Raw genomic sequence first — 15,773 nt, 5'->3', positions numbered from 1 at the left:
GGGAGCTCAAGGCTGTAGTGAGCTGTGAATGGCACCACCGCCCTCCAGTCTGGGCCACAGTGGGAGAGTCTATCTCAAAAAAACAACAAACAAAAGTTACTCTGCTCCCCCTGCCCCGCCTTTTTTTTTGAGATGAAATCTTCCTCTGTCACCCAGGCTGGAGTGCAGTGACTCGATCACAACTCACTGCAACCTCAACCTCCCAGGCTCAAGCCGTCTCCCCACTTCAGCCTCCAGCTAGGACCACAGGCACGTGCCACCACACCTGTCTAATTTTGTTATTTTATATACAGACAGGGTTTCCCTATGTTGCTCAGGCTGGTACTGAACTCCGGGACTCAAGCAATCCTCCCACCTTGGCCTCCCAAAGTGCTGGTATTATAGGCGTGAGCCAATGCACCCAGCCTTCCTCCCATTTCTTTTTTTTTTTTTTTTTTTTTTTTTTTTGAGACAGAGTCTCACTCTGTCACCCAGGCTGGAGTGTAGTGGCATGATCTTGGCTCACTGCTACCTCCTCCTCCCAGGTTCAAGTGATTCTCCTGCCTCAGCCTCCCAAATAGCTGAGATTACAGGCCTACACCATCATGGCTGGCTAATTTTTGTATTTTTAGTAGAGATGGGGTTTCACCATGTTGGCCACACTGGTCTCGAACTCCTGACCTGAAGTGATCCACCCGCCTCGGCCTCCCAAAGTGCTGGAATTCCAGGTGTGAGCCCCATGCCCGGCCTCCCTCCTTTTTCATACTGTGCTCTCTTTGGAAGGAGGTCGCTGTACACAGCCCACACTTAAGGAATGGCAAGTTATGCTCTCAGTGATGCACTTTTTAACACTTCACAAAGCCCCAGTACACAGTGTTAACCCAAGTACTGTTTTCTCATCTGCATCATTTTTATTATTCTCATCTTTCTCATTATCTGTGAGGATTAAGTGTTTAGAATCAGTAAAGAGATAAGATGTGGCCTAAGCAAGGCCTTGGTGCCATTCAGGGATTAAAGGAGATAAAACATTTAAGGCGTTGGCACAGAGCCTGGTAGTTATAAGGACTCAATAAATATCTGGTTTGTTTTTTTTTTTTTAAAAAAGTAGTTGACATCTTAACCCAAAGTAAATGAGGGTGGATGTCTACCCATAGACTTGTACGCCAATATTCACTGCAGCAGATTCAAAACAACCCCAAACTGGAAACAGCCCACATGGCCAACCATGGCCAGGTGGATCAATGCATCATTGTACATCCAGATAATGGGATACTCAGCCCTAAAAATGATGAACCACTGCTGATCCGCACGACTGCATGGCTCACGCTAGAAGCATTACACTAGTAAAAGAAGCCAGGCTCCAAAGAGCACCTACCATATGAATTCGTTTACGTAAAGTTCTAGAATAGGCAAAATCAGCCCCTGCTGGAAGGAGGCAGCTCTATGGTTGCATGGAACAGGGTCGGAAGGGAGCTTAGGGGGACAGGAGAGCCAGCTGTGGAGCTGGAAATGCTTTCTTTTTTTTTTTTTTTTTTTTTTGAGATGGAGTTTTGCTTTTGATGTCCAGGCTGGAGTGCAATGGCATGATCTCAGCTCACCACAGCCTCCGCTTCCTGGGTTCGAGCGATTCTCCTGCCTCAGCCTCCTGAGTAGCTGGGATTACAGCTGTGCGCCACCATGCCTGGCTAATTTTGCATTTTTAGTAGAGATGGGGTTTCTCCACGTTGGTCAGGCTGGTCTCGAACTCCCGACCTCAGGTGATCCGCTCGCCTCGGCCTCCCAAAGTGCTGGGATTACAGGCGTGAGCCACCGCACGTGGCCTGGAAATGCTTTCTATCAGGGGTCAGCACACTATGGCCTGAGGACCAAAAATACTTGTAAACAAGTATTCTGGGAATGCTGTTGATGTCTGCCTTCACACTACAGCTGCAGAGTCGAGGAGCTGCAGTGGAGACTGCCTGGCCTGCAAAGCCCAAAATATTTACAGTCCATTTATTTATTTATTCATGAGATGGAGTCTCCATCTGTTGCCCAGGCTGGAGTGCAGTGGCACGAGGTCTGCTCACTGTGCCTGTGCCTCCCAGGTTCAAGCGATTCTCCTGCCTCGGCCTCCTGAGTAGCTGGGACTATAGGTCCGCGACACCACACCTAGCTGATTTTTTTGTGTTTTTAGTAGAGACGGGGTTTCACCATGTTGGCCAGACTGGTCTCAAACTCCTGACCTCAAGTGATCCTCCTGCCTCAGCCTCCCAAAGTGCTGGGATTACAGGTGTGAGCCACTGCGCCCGGCCTGCCTGACCCTTTAAAGAAAGTTTGCCAACCCCTTATATTCTATGTAGGTATAGAATCTCTATCTTAACCTGGGGGGTGGTCAGACAGGTGTGTCTATGCGTAAAAAGGCTGTGAGCTGTGTAAGGCCTATGGCCTTTACTGTTTATAGGTTATATTCAATTATAACGTAAAATGAGCCAAGGTTTAGGGAGGGGAAGGGGCTTGTCCCCATCTCATCAGGAGCCCAGAACTCGGGGAACAAGGAACCTGAACTCTGAATCCCTTGTAAGGCCCTACCCTTATGATATCTAGTCACTTCTCCTCTGTAGCTATTTCTTTCATGAAGACAGAATTCATTCATTCATTCATTCATTTTTGAGACAGAGTTTTGCTCTTATTACCCAGGCTGGAGTGCAGTGGTGCAATCTCAGCTCACCGCAACCTCCGCCTCCCAGGTTCAAGCCATTCTCCTGCCTCAGCCTTCCGAGTAGCTGGGATTACAGGTGCCCACCACCATCCCTGGCTAATTTTTTAGTATTTTTAGTAGAGACAAGATTTCACCATGTTGGCCAGGCTAGTCTTGAACTCCCTACCTCAGGTGATCCGTCCACCTTGGAATCCCAAAGTGCTGGGAGGTGCGAGCTCTGCAACTCTGCACTGCACTCCAGCCCGACCTGAAGGCAGCATTTAGAGATGTCATTAGGCTGAGCTATGGGGACAGGACCTCAAGATACCTCAGTTGACCTCATTAAGCAAGTAAAGATGCTGAGGCCCCCAACACTTGATCTAGCTCTGTCATACCTCTTGGCCACATGGCCTTTTGTCCCTGCTGGTAGACAGAGGCAGTGCATACACAGAGGCAGTGCATACACATCCCAAAGTATGCAGTAGGGGCTGTAATAATGCCGTGGACCTGCTGCAGTGCAGTTTAAGGACACAAAAGGGTGCTGGTTTTGGAGGCAGGTTGACAGGCCCCTTCGCATCCCATAACTGCCACTTCCAGGCCACTTGACTGGGAGGCAGTGGTTCAACTTCTCCAGGCCTCTTTCTTCATCCAAGAAGGGATGACAAATGAGGCCATCTCAGGGTATGACAAGTGCCATGAAATAAATGAAGCAGGGAGATGTGAGCGAGAGCAGCTGCCCGGAAGGATGGCTTTAGCCAGAAGGGTTGGCTGACCTTCGCTCTGCGCAAGATGACTGAGGAGGAGCCAGCACAGGGGATCTGGAGTGGGGGTGGGGTGCTGGGTAGAGGAACAGAAAATCCAGAAGCCCTTCTCGGGCTTCCACCTTCCTCGCCTTCGACACCCCCTCCCCTGCCCCTGGCCTGGGTCCACCCTCCCCATCACCAAGGAGCAGAGACTGCCCAGTCCAGAGCAGGGGCACTGGGTGCACAGGCTCTGGGGCCTTGCTGAGTCCCAGCCCCTTTACCTCAGCCCAGCCACTATGCAGTGACACCCTTCAGCCTGTCCTGAGGCGTCTGTGTGCCAGGAGGTATAGCTGCCACCTGTCCCCACCTGCCCTCCCACCCTTATCACCAGGAACTTGCAGGTGCCTGCATGAAGCTGTGCTGCCCCCACCCCCACCACCCCTCCTGTGCTTGGCACCTGTGGTGGATACCACAGGGCCTCTAGAAAGTCTGCGCCCAGCGGCTGCCCCTCACCCCGGGCCCGGACGTCAGGATTGCACATTCACAGTGACTTGCGTGCTTACTTTTGTCCCTTCAACCACAAGTCTCACCCAGGAGGCATCCAGGGCTTTTCTGCAAGTCTCTACAGTACCCCAAGACCCTGGTCCCCTGTCACCAGGGGGCTGAGGGCACCAGCAGAACTCAGAACCTCGGACAACCAGTTGACACAGACAAACTGAGTCTGGGGAGGGGTTTATCTGAAGCCCCATGAGCCAGGGGGCTGCACGTGTCATCACTCACAGCCGCCTTCATCCTCTGCTGGATTTTACAGTGTTCCCATAGACATGAGTTTAGTGTCTGACATGTTTCTGTCCCTAGAGCTTATCACACAGTAGGCCTTTGTGGAGTGTTAGTTGATTGACTAAATGACAGCAACAATCATATGGCCTGAGGGCTTACTGTGTGCCAAACACTGCACTTAGTAGTGCTCTACTGAGTTCTGAATAGATGCCAGGAGCTGGGATGCAGCCGCAAACAAGAGACTAAAGCCCTGGCCATGGTGGAGCCGACCTCCTTGTTGGGGGAGAAAATACACCAGCAAGGGCCGGGCGCGGTGGCTCAAGCCTGTAATCCCAGCACTTTGGGAGGCCGAGACGGGCGGATCACGAGGTCAGGAGATCGAGACCATCCTGGCTAACACAGTGAAACCCCGTCTCTACCAAAAAAAAAAAAAAAAAAACAAAAATCTAGCCGGGCGAGGTGGCGGGCGCCTGTAGTCCCAGCTACTCGGGAGGCTGAGGCAGGAGAATGGCGTAAACCCGGGAGGCGGAGCTTGCAGTGAGCTGAGATCCGGCCACTGCACTCCAGCCTGGGTGACAGAGCGAGACTCCGTCTCAAAAAAAAAAAAAAAAAAAAAAAGAAAATACACCAGCAAAAGAGCAGTCAGAGGTGCTGAGTGCTTGGAGAACAATATACATAGGAGATTGGAAATGCTGGAAGATGAGGTGGTTACAATTTTCCATCAGGTGTCCAGGGAGGACATTTGAGTAAACATCTGAAGGAGGTGAGGAAGTAAGCAGTGTTGCATCTTAGGAAAGAATGTTCCAGGCAGAGGGAACAGCAAATGCAAAGACACAGAGGCATACAAGGGAAAGGTGATAAAGTAGGCCTGGGCTGCAGTGAAAGAGGAGAGTGATGGGAGGTGGCATGGGGTGGAAGCCTCAGTTTCCACCTCTATAAAGTGGGAATAAAAATGCTTCCAATTTCCAACAAATGGTGAGGATTCATTTAGCCTGTAAAGCACTTGTGCTTGGCATTGAGAAAGTGCTCATAAATGTTAGCATCATTCCCTTTTATTTTATTTTTTTTTCAAGACAGAGTCTCACTCTGTTGGCCAGGAAGGAGTGCAGTGGCACAATCTCGACTCACTGCAACCTCCATCTCCTGCTCAAGCAATTCTCCTGCTTCATCCTCCTGAGTAGCTGGGATTATAGGCGTGTGCCACCACACCTGGCTAATTTTTGTATTTTTGGTAGAGACGGGGTTTCCCCATGTTGGCCAGGCTAGTCTCGAACTCCTGACCTCAGGTGATCCGCCCGCCTCGGCCTCCCAAAGTGCTGGGATTACAGGAGTGAGCCACCGCACCCAGTCATGTCATTCCCATTTTACAAGAGGAAGCTGGGCACAGAGAGGCTAAATAACATATGCAACGTCACAGCTAGTGAGTGCGAGAACTGGAATTTGAGTCCATATCTACTGAACCCTGAAGTGAATGAATGGTGTTGGAGTCTCTGAGGGCACCTACTCAAGTTCCGAACAGATTGAGAACAGAAACAAGGAAAAGGCTGCTGGAGACCAAATAATCATGTTTATTGCTGATAAAAGCTGGAGGGGTGGGGGTGGAGCAGCGAGGCTTCTATCTGCAGGTAAGGTACTTTCTTTCTTTTTTTTTGAGACGGGATCTCACTCTGTTGCCCAGGCTGGAGTACAGTGGTGCGATCTCAGCTCACTGCAACTTCCGCCTCCCAGGTTCAAGTGATTCAACTGCCTCAGCCTCCCGAGTAGCTGGGACTACCGGCGCATGCCAGCACGCCTGGCTAATTTTTGTAATTTTAGTAGAGACGGGTTTTCACTGTATTGGTCAGGCTAGTCTCAAACTCCTGACCTCAAGTGATCTGCCTGCCTCAGCCTCTCAAAGCGCTGGGATTACAAGTGTAAGGCACCGCACCTGGCCAAGGTACTTTCTTTCTAACACCAAACCCAGAAGGACATTGCTCCAGTTCCAGGCAGCACTGGTGCAGAGCAGACTTCCCTATGTGGGGCAGAGAGAAGGGCACAGCCAGCTCCTAATAGGGAAAGGTTGGACTGATCTTGGCATGCCCAGTTTATGCTCTCCAGACTCTCCAGGCACATGAGTCTTGGCATCTCCCCTGGGGCACAGCAAGTGACAGGCAGGAGTGTTACGCCTGAGGTTCCATGTTCAGGGAAGAAAACATCCCAACTAGAGAAGAAGGGACACCTTCCCCTCCTAACAAATGAATGAGCAGGCAAGTGAGTAAATGAATGAGTGATTCTGATTGGGGGGGTGCAGGGATGTCCCTTCACTCACCCTCTTCTTGTCCACAGTTGCAGGGGCTCTCATTGCTGACTTCTTGTCTGGCCTGGTACACTGGGGTGCTGACACATGGGGCTCCGTGGAGCTGCCCATTGTGGGGAAGGTGAGTATGTTGACCTAACCATGTCCTCAAGAAGGAGGTTGGGCTGTATGGCCTTGGGTGAGTCATCTTTCTTCTCTGAGACTATTTCCCTATCTGAAAGATGGGAACCATCATTCCAGCCTGTCCCTTACCCCTGTCCTGCAAGACTAGAACAGGAGTCCTTGGGATTTTGGAAGCAAAAGCGTCAGGCTTGCAATGGTCCAAGAGTTTAGATATGTGCCTGCCTCACCAGAACCCCTGAATTTGGGGGTGTCTTGCTTTTCCGTTGTCTCCCCTGCTGCTCCTTGCTGTTTTAACTTCATTTTATCCTGTATTAGTCACACTTTTTTGGTTTTGACAGAAAATCTAAACTGGCTTAGGCAAACAAGAGTACTGATTCATGTAACTGAAGATTTCAGGGTTAGAGCCAAATTAAGGTATGGCTGCATCCAGTAGGACAAAGAGAGCACATTCTTCAGGCTCTGTCTTCCTCCATCTCTGTCTCTACTTTCCCCTCATGAGGTGGCCAGTGTGTGTGGTTTCTCACCGCCCAGAGACCCATCCTTCCAGCTTCCAGGAAAAGAGAACTGTCCTCCCGGAAGAACAGCATTTCTCCTTCCCGTAGTTTCTGACAACTGAAGTCCCATGGCTCACTCCCATTGGCCCAGATTGGGTCACCTGCTGGGCCATCAGGCAGTCACTGGCCAGAGGGAAGAGATGCTGTGATTGGCCGGGCCTGGTCACATGTTCTTTCTCAGCCAGGGGGCGGGGTCAGCCCTGTCTGAAGAGATTGGACTAAGGAGGAGAGGCTGTTACCCCAGGAGGTGCAAGGTGTCCGGAGGGTCCCACCTGTTACTTGGAGGGACCTCCTCAACTGCCTTGGGTTGGGGAGTAAAGGCAGAGGTTGCCTCCAAGCCCCCTCACAGCACAGGTAGGGAGACTGAGGCCCAGAGACAAACAATGCCAACCCAGAGTCCCTCCAGGGTCATTTCGGCTCATCTCCCCAAAGGCTGGGTGGGGTCTGTGTCCAGCAGTGGGCGGGGCGGGAATGTTCAGGCATCCTGGGTGGAGGGAACTTAGGAGCAAAGGTGGGAGGTGAGCCCAAGGTGAGTGTGTTTAGGGGGCCGTGGAGAGCAGCTAACCACCTTAGGCTGACTGCTGGAGCTGTGTCCCCCTCAACTCCAGGCTTTCATCCGACCCTTCCGGGAGCACCACATTGACCCGACAGCTATCACACGGCACGACTTCATCGAAACCAATGGGGACAACTGCCTGGTGACACTGCTGCCGCTGCTAAACATGGCCTACAAATTCCGCACCCACAGCCCTGGTGAGACGCCCAACTAGTGGTGGGCTAGGAGGGGGTCTTGGGGGCAGAGGCCCACCCCCAGGAGCCTTCTGGGGCTTATGTGTTTGGCTCCTTATGGTGTTTTAAACGAGTTTTCATTCGTTGTCTTCATGTAAAATCAGGAAAGCTGACATAAAGATCGGGGTTTCCAGCTTCTCTTGCACAATCTGCTCTGGCCCCTCTGGGTCCATGTTCCCACCTGGCCTCACTGGGTGGGAGCTGAGCTGCAGCCACTGCCTTTAACAGGACGCGTCTTTCTGGTTTACCAACGTCCCCATATTCATTTGTGTTACCTGCCTGGCAGGGCTTCTGGGGTTTTACTACTGTGGCCTAGTGGAAAACGTCTAGGCTATGAAAACAGGGCCTGCCTATTTTTAGAGAGACTTATCCCAAAGTAAGTGATTTCACCACTCTGAGCCTCAGTTGCCTTATCTGTCAGATGGAGGTAGAGTGGGGCCTGGTCCTTTTCCGGCACCTTAACACCCATTGGTTCTTCAGGCAGCCTCCCATGGGTAGAGGTGCTGAGGATGTGTAGTGCCATGTAGTGGGTGCTGTGGCACCCTGCCCATCCCCTTCCCCCTGGGGGTGCACCCATCCCCTGCTTCTGTGAGAGGTGGCTGCTGACAGCTCCCAGCTTCTCCAGGGATGGAGGGGAGGTGCCACCTCTCCCCTTGGGATAAGGCTGGAGCCAGTGACTAAAATGCCTCCGAAGCAGTCCTTTTGCCTCTGAGTGGGTCTAATTCTAAAGAGCCTCAGAGTTCCTTGCAGGAACAGGCTGAGATAGGACGCCCACCCCATCTTCGCTCTGCTCTTCCCATGCCATATATTGCTTCCCTCCTTCCCTTTGAGGTTTTTTCCTGGAGGCTCCCTTGATAAATCACATATACAAGAACCTGTTTCAGGCTCCGCTTCTAGGGAACCTGAGTGAAGTCATCATTCCCATTTTCCTGATGGGGAAACTAAGCCTCTAAGAGGTGGAGTCACCGACCCTAGCTCATACCACCAAGAAATGTCGGCAGGGGTCGGAACCCAGCTCCAGCTGACTGCAGTCCACATTCCTAGCCATTGCCGTGCTTACGCCATTATCCTATTATGCCATTATGCCTGCTTCCTGAGCAGGAGGAAAGTCTGAAGCCCAGGGCTGCACCTGAGCTCTCCTGTGACCCTGCAGGGGGTGGGAGAGAATCCTGGGTGCTTGCCCAGCGCAGGAGCCGCCCAGGGGCAGGTGGTAAGGGCCTGTTGGGGTGGGTTCCCCATCCCGAGTGACAGCTGTGCCAGCCCCCCTCTCCCCAACCTGCAGAAGCCCTGGAGCAGCTATACCCCTGGGAGTGCTTCGTCTTCTGCCTGATCATCTTCGGCACTTTCACCAACCAGATCCACAAGTGGTCACACACATACTTTGGGCTGCCACGCTGGGTCACTCTTCTGCAGGACTGGCATGTCATCCTGCCACGTAAACACCATCGCATCCACCATGTCTCACCCCACGAGACCTACTTCTGCATCACCACAGGTGCGGCCACCGGTGGCGTGGAATGGGCTTTCCCCACCCCAACCACTGCACCATCTTCGGGGTCAGAGGGGCAGAGATCACAGCGGGAGGTCACACAGTCCTTGCCCTCTGGAACAGTTTCTCAGATCGTGCATTTATTGAGCACCTGCTGTGTGCCAGGCACTATTCTAGGTGCTGAGGACACAGTAAATAAGACAGACAAAGCCCTCTCCCCCGACTTCATGGCGTTGTGATTCCAGCCACTCATCATCCCGTATTTATTAAGTACCTACCACATGCCGCAGTGCTCTGGGCTTAGGCTCCTGCAGCAAACAAAATAGCATGAATCAGCCGGGTGCAGTGGCTCACACCTGTAATCCCAGCACTTTGGTAGGCCAAGGCGGGTGGATCACTTGAGGTCAGGAGTTGGAGACCAGCCTGGCCAACATGGTGAAACCCTGTCTCTACTAAAAATACAAAACAAAAATTAGTTGGGCGTGGTGGCAGGCACCTGTACTCCCAGCTAGTCAGGAGGCTGAGGCAAGAGAATTGCTTGAACCTGGGTGGCGGAGGTTGCAGTAAGCTGAAATCACACCACTGCACTTCAGTCTGGGTGACAGAGCGAGACTGTCTCGAAAAAAAAAAAAAAGCACAGATCCTTGCCCTTGTGGCACTCACCATCTAGTGAGGGAGCTGGAACGAATTAATAAAATATGTAATGCAGCTAATGGTGCTAACTGCTATGGAGGAAAATAAAGCAGGGGCTGGGAGAAGGAATTGGGGGACTTTACCTCTTAAATGGGGTGGTCAGGGAAGGTGACACTTGAACAAAGACCCTGAGGAGCTGAGGGACAAAGCTGTGCAGACCTCTGTGGGGGCACTCTAGGCAGCAGGAACAGTAGGTGCAAAGGCCCTGAGGCTGGCCTGTGCTTGCTTGGTGTGTTTCCGGAATGGCAGAGGCTCCTGACTGGAGTGGAGTTGGGGGCAGAGCAATGGAAGAGGGAGGAGAGAAGTGTGGGAGGGCCCTGCAGATAGATGGGCACAGATTACAGCAAAGGAAACAGGAAGCACGCAGGCCAGAAGCAGGAACATGCCCGGTGCAGTGGAAGAAGGGAAAGGAGGCCCACATGCCCTGCTCAGTTAGCGGCCAGTGCGAAAGCAGTGAGGTGAACGGGGGGTTTCTCTGGGGCCAGCTGGGCTGCTTTCAGGGTATCAGGTCGGGCCACCTCAGGCCTAACTCCCAGCTTCTCCATATGCGCCTTTAGGAAACTCATAAACCTCCCTGGGGACTGCTTTTCTCCTCACAAAGGAGGACTGCAGCCCCCTCCTTCATATATCACCTTCTTAGGGCCATAGTGGGAATGGCAAATGCAGTGTTTGGTGTGTAGTAGGTACTTGATAAATTACAGCTACTATTTTTCTTGAAGTCTTTCTGGAAACAGAATTGAGAACCACAAAAAAAAAATTCTTTTTCATGTTCTCAACTTGTGCTCCTCGGAGGGCAGGTGGAGGGATTAGAATTTAGGCTATTTAAGAGATGGGTTAACTACTTAGGCAGGCCTGGGTTCCAATCCTGGTTTGGCCACCTGCTAACTGGGAAACTCTTCTCTAAGCCTCAGTGTGCTCATTTGGAAAATGGGACTGATATTAGTATCTACCTCGTGGTGAGCTGGAAGGCTGTAAGATTGTGAGCAGTATTTATAGAGCACTTACTCTGCGCCTGGCTGTATTCTAAGCACTGAGGATCAGCAGTGAAAGGAATGGTGTTTTGCATTTTGGGGATGATGTTCCATTTGGGGATTGGGGGGTAAACAAACACAGAACAGGAAAATAGAGAATTAACGAAGATGGTTACAGGTTATCATAAAGGCTATAAAGAAATGAAAGAGGGTGGCCTGTCATGGTGGTTCACGCCTGTAATCCCAGCACTTTCGGAAGCCAAGGCGAGATGATTGCTTGAGCCCGGGAGTTCAAGACCAGCCTGTATAAAACAAGACCCATCTGTATTAAAAAAAAAAAAAGAAAAGAAAAGAAAAGAAATAGAGCCGGGTGCAGTGGCTCACGCCTGTAATGCCAGCACTTTGGGAGGCTGAGGCGGGCGGATCACCAGGTCAAAAGATCGAGACCATCCTGGCCAACATGGTGAAGCCTCCATCTCTACTAAAAATACAAAAATTAGCTGGGCGTGGTGGTGCATGCCTGTAGTCCCAGCTACTCGGGAAGCTGAGGCAGGAGAGTTGCTTGAACCTGGGAGGTGGATGTTGCAGTGAGCTGAGATCACGCCACTGCATTCCAGCCTGGGGACAGAGTGAGACTCTGTCTCAAAATAAAAAAAGAAAGGGTAATGTGAGAAACCTGGGGTGCTGCTTGAGTGGGTGCTCAGGGAAGGATTCCTGGCAGAGGTAGCATTTGAGCTGAGTGATAAGGCCACCACAGTGCCTGGTATGTAGTAAGTACTCAAATATAAGTAAGTGCCTGGTATATAGTAAGAAAGTAGATGAATATGGGGGTTGGAGGCCTGAGTAGCCCCAGGCCCATTGTTGGGAGGCCCCTACTTCCACTTCCTTGGCTGGTCCCTGTGTCCTATCCTGTACTGACTCACTCCTCATTGGGCCCCTCCAGCCCAGTGAAGGTCAGCTCTCTCCCAATGTCCCCTTGACTCTCTCTCCCATTCAATCTCCCGCTGCCATTTCTACTGCAGGCTGGCTCAACTACCCTCTGGAGAAGATAGGCTTCTGGCGACGCCTGGAGGACCTCATCCAGGGCCTGACGGGCGAGAAGCCTCGGGCAGATGACATGAAATGGGCCCAGAAGATCAAATAACTTCTCTGAGCCTGCTACCTGGTTGCCAACCTTCCCTAGCCCCCAAACCGAAGCCATCTGCCAAATTCCAGCCTCTTCGAGCTGGCCCCTCCAGATGGAGAGGACATCTCCTGGGCTGGGCCCGGGTACCCCCAGCCCACCCCTCATGACACAGAATACTTGAGCCACTGATTTTTAATTTCCTTTTTTTGTTTTTTTTCCTCGGCCCCTCCTCAGCCACCTGAGCTGCTCTGTCTACAAGCCTGACTCTGCCAGCCTCCCTTGGTAGAGAGGAGGCTTATCCACTCCCTGCACGCCTGCCACCCCTGCCCTGCTGGGCAGCCCTTCAGTGTGGCTGGCGTTGGGGCCACTGAGTTGCCTCTATCTTTCCCTCCTTGTCTGGCCCCAGTGGTCTGGGGAGCCCCCAGGCACACCTAAGCGTCGCGGAGCATTATTCTGCCACGGCCCTGCATACTGACCCCGGAAGGCTGGACAGCCCCAGCCACCACCTTCAGCCTAGCCTGTCCCCCAAGGATGGCGAAGCTCAGCAGGGGTCTGAGGGTAGCCGGCCAGAAGAGGCTGGAACCTCCTGCCCACGTCTAGACCCCTACTTCTCTGCTGCCCCCACCCTGCCAGAGCTGATGTTTCCAATACCAGGATATCTTCACAGGGCACAGCCCCTGCAGAGGGTCTTGGTTATTTGGAAGAGGACACAGTATCCCCTCTGGCCAGAGTATGTCAGAGAAGGAAGAGTAGGGCTTTTTTGTTTCTGTTTTTGTTTTTTTTTAAAGGTGCTTGCTTGTTTAATGTAAATAATAGAAAGCCTTAATATCTTTTCTGTAACACGGAGTAATATTTTAATGTCATGTTTTGGATGTACATAATATATTTATAACAAAGCAGCAAGAGTCTACTTAACCTTGGCTGCCTCGTGGTGTTTCCTGGCTGGGTGGGGTGGGGGGTTATCAAGGAGCCTGAGACGTGAGGCCCGACACTCCATTCCCAGCTCCCCCTAACCCGGGCCTCAGGATGAGACCTGTCACCTAAGACAGTGAATTAATGTTGACATCTGCTCCAAAGCCTTTTGGAGGGGATTGGGTGAGGACAGTGGTCTTTCTTATTGATCATGATGATAAAGTAACGATGGCTGATCCCTGTTTGTGACTTCCGTCTGCAAATATTCACTGGCACCTGGTGTGTGCCAGGCTCTCTCCTGTACACAGGTACAGCGGTGAAAGAACCAACAAAGACCTGTCCTGGTGGGGCTGACCTCCTGGGGAAAGAGTCAATAAACAAATAAATGCACATGGAAATTCAGGTGGTGGTTTGTGAAGAAAATCAAACAGGACAGAACCACATTGGAAAAGCAGGGTCAATGCTGCTTTGGCAGAGTGGTCATGAAGAGCCTCTGAGCTGAGACCTGGAGGAGGAGAGGAGGCCAGACAGGAAAGAAGTGAGGGAAGAGGCCTCTTTATGGGACAGCAAGTACACAGGCCCTGAGGCAAGAACAAGCTTGGGGCCGGGCGCAATGGCTCACACCTGTGATCCCAGCAGGGAGGCTGAGGTGGGCGGAATACCTGAGGTTAGGGGTTCAAGACCAGCCTGGCCAACGTGGTGAAACCCCATCTCTACTAAAATATACAAAAATTAGCCAGGCATGGTGGCAGACGACTTAATCCCAGCCACTTGGGAGGCAGAGGCAGGAGAATCGCTTGAACCCGGGAGGCGAAGGTTGCAGTGAGCCAAGATCGAGCCATTGCACTCAAACCTGGGGGATAAGAGCGAGACTTCGCTCAGAAAAAAAAAAAAACAAAAAACAAGCTTGAGATTTTAAGAGACAGTGAGGTAGCCACTGTGGCTGGACTAGAATGAGCTAAGAAAAAATGGAAGACAAGGTTGGGAAAACATGGACTTTGTTATACAGAGACTTATAGGCTAAGGTGAGTGGGGAGCTGCTGGTCATTTTATTTATTTGTATTTATTACTATTTTTTTAGAGACAGGGTCATGCTCTGTCACCCAGGCTACAGTGCAGAGGTGTAATTGCTTACTGCAACCTTGAACTCCTGGACACAAATGATCCTCCTGAGTGGCTGGGACTAGCACGTGCCACCACACCTGGCTTAGGTATATATATATATATATATTTTTTTTTTAAGCAATGGGATCTCACTATGTTGTCCAGGTTGGTCTTGAACTCCTGGCCTCAAGTGGTCCTCCCACCTTGGCCTTCCAAAGTACTGGGATATGAGCCACTGCACCTGGTCAGGACATTGTAGACAAATTAGTAACTTGTTATTCGTTGAATAAGTAATTATAAGGCATCTCCTATGAACTAGGTACTGTGATTCTGTAGTGAACACTACAGACATAGTCAATAGCTAGTCTAGGCTAGCTAGTTTCTGCAATATTAGCCAGAAAAAAGAAAGCCTGTTGGGGACAGGGAAATGCCTAAAGGACTCCAGAGCAGTCACAGACAATGACATTTCTGAGTAGCTGGGATTACAGGCGCCCGCCACCACGCCCGGCTAATTTTTGTATTTTTAGTAGAGATGCGGTTTCGGCATGTTGGCCAGGCTGGTCTCGAACTCCTGACCTCAGGTGATCCACCCACCTTGGCCTCCCAAAGTGTTGGGATTACAGGCATGAGCCACCGTGCCCAGCCATGACATTTATTTTTTAAAATGTGATCCATAATGCCATTTTCCTTTGCCCACCACTAGACTTTTGTGACTGCCTGAGGGGACCACACAAGGAAGGGTATTAGAATTCGACAACTCATAAATGACAGAAAATTAAAGCAAACAGCTAAAATAATTGTATCAGCTCATGAAACGGAAAAGTCCACAGGTGTTCTGACTTAAGGTTTGGCAGGACCCAGGGGCTCACATGATTCATCAAAACGTGGTCTCCCTAAGCTCTGTTTTTCTGAGTTGAGACTTGCTAGACCAGCTCAGCAATCTCAGTTGAAAGTGCTTTCCCAATAGTTGCAGTGGAAGTCCCAAGGCAGGCTCTCATTGGTCTGGACTGGGTCATGTGCCCACCCCTGAACCAATCACATTGGCCAGTGGGGTGAAATGCTTTGGTTGCCCAGGGCTGAAAAATGTCCATCTGGATTTGCAGGGTTGTGCTCACCACTTCCTAAGGCACTGCTACAAAAAGAAGTCAATGGTGGATGGGACAGGCAGCTAAATTCTTTTAGAGGCCAGAGGAGTAGCCTCGTGACTGTGGTGTTGGTTTCCAGGCCCCACCAATCTATGTCAGTTCCCCTGGAGCCGACAAAACCCCTAAGCCTGAGTCCAGAGAGGTAAAGTGACTCCCCCAAGGTCCCACAGGTAGTAAGGGTAGAGCAGGCCTCAGACTCAGACCATTTCACTTCTGCATCCTGGGGGCTGGAAAAAAAGTCCTTCTCAAAACCAGAAGGTGTGCTGCATTGGGTCTGAGAGTGTTGGGGCCACTTGTGAGATCAGGGACTTGCAAACAAGTGCCTATGAGGGCCAGACAGGGAAAAATGCTACTTAATATTACTGAGCACTTAACTTTGCGTCAGACTGTAC

General features: G+C 51.2%; 1 protein-coding gene across 2 annotated transcripts in view; it reads left to right on the top strand.

Annotated features, from left to right (window-relative positions):
- LOC104678546 (transmembrane protein 189) overlaps positions 1-13,530 on the top strand; it is a 30,343-nt gene extending 16,813 nt beyond the window's left edge. For both annotated transcript variants that reach the window (XM_030915870.1, XM_010383871.2), the window contains 4 exons: positions 6,505-6,596; positions 7,761-7,905; positions 9,224-9,436; positions 12,117-13,530. In XM_030915870.1, the coding sequence (XP_030771730.1) occupies positions 6,505-6,596; positions 7,761-7,905; positions 9,224-9,436; positions 12,117-12,238 (572 nt within the window). In that variant the 3' untranslated portion in view covers positions 12,239-13,530. The remainder of the gene's footprint in view (positions 1-6,504; positions 6,597-7,760; positions 7,906-9,223; positions 9,437-12,116) is intronic.
- Positions 13,531-15,773: the final 2,243 nt, after the last annotated feature.

Source organism: Rhinopithecus roxellana, chromosome 13, assembly GCF_007565055.1.
Source record: "Rhinopithecus roxellana isolate Shanxi Qingling chromosome 13, ASM756505v1, whole genome shotgun sequence".
NCBI classification, from domain to species: Eukaryota; Metazoa; Chordata; class Mammalia; order Primates; family Cercopithecidae; genus Rhinopithecus; species Rhinopithecus roxellana.
This window is presented reverse-complemented; position numbering and strand designations above follow the sequence as displayed.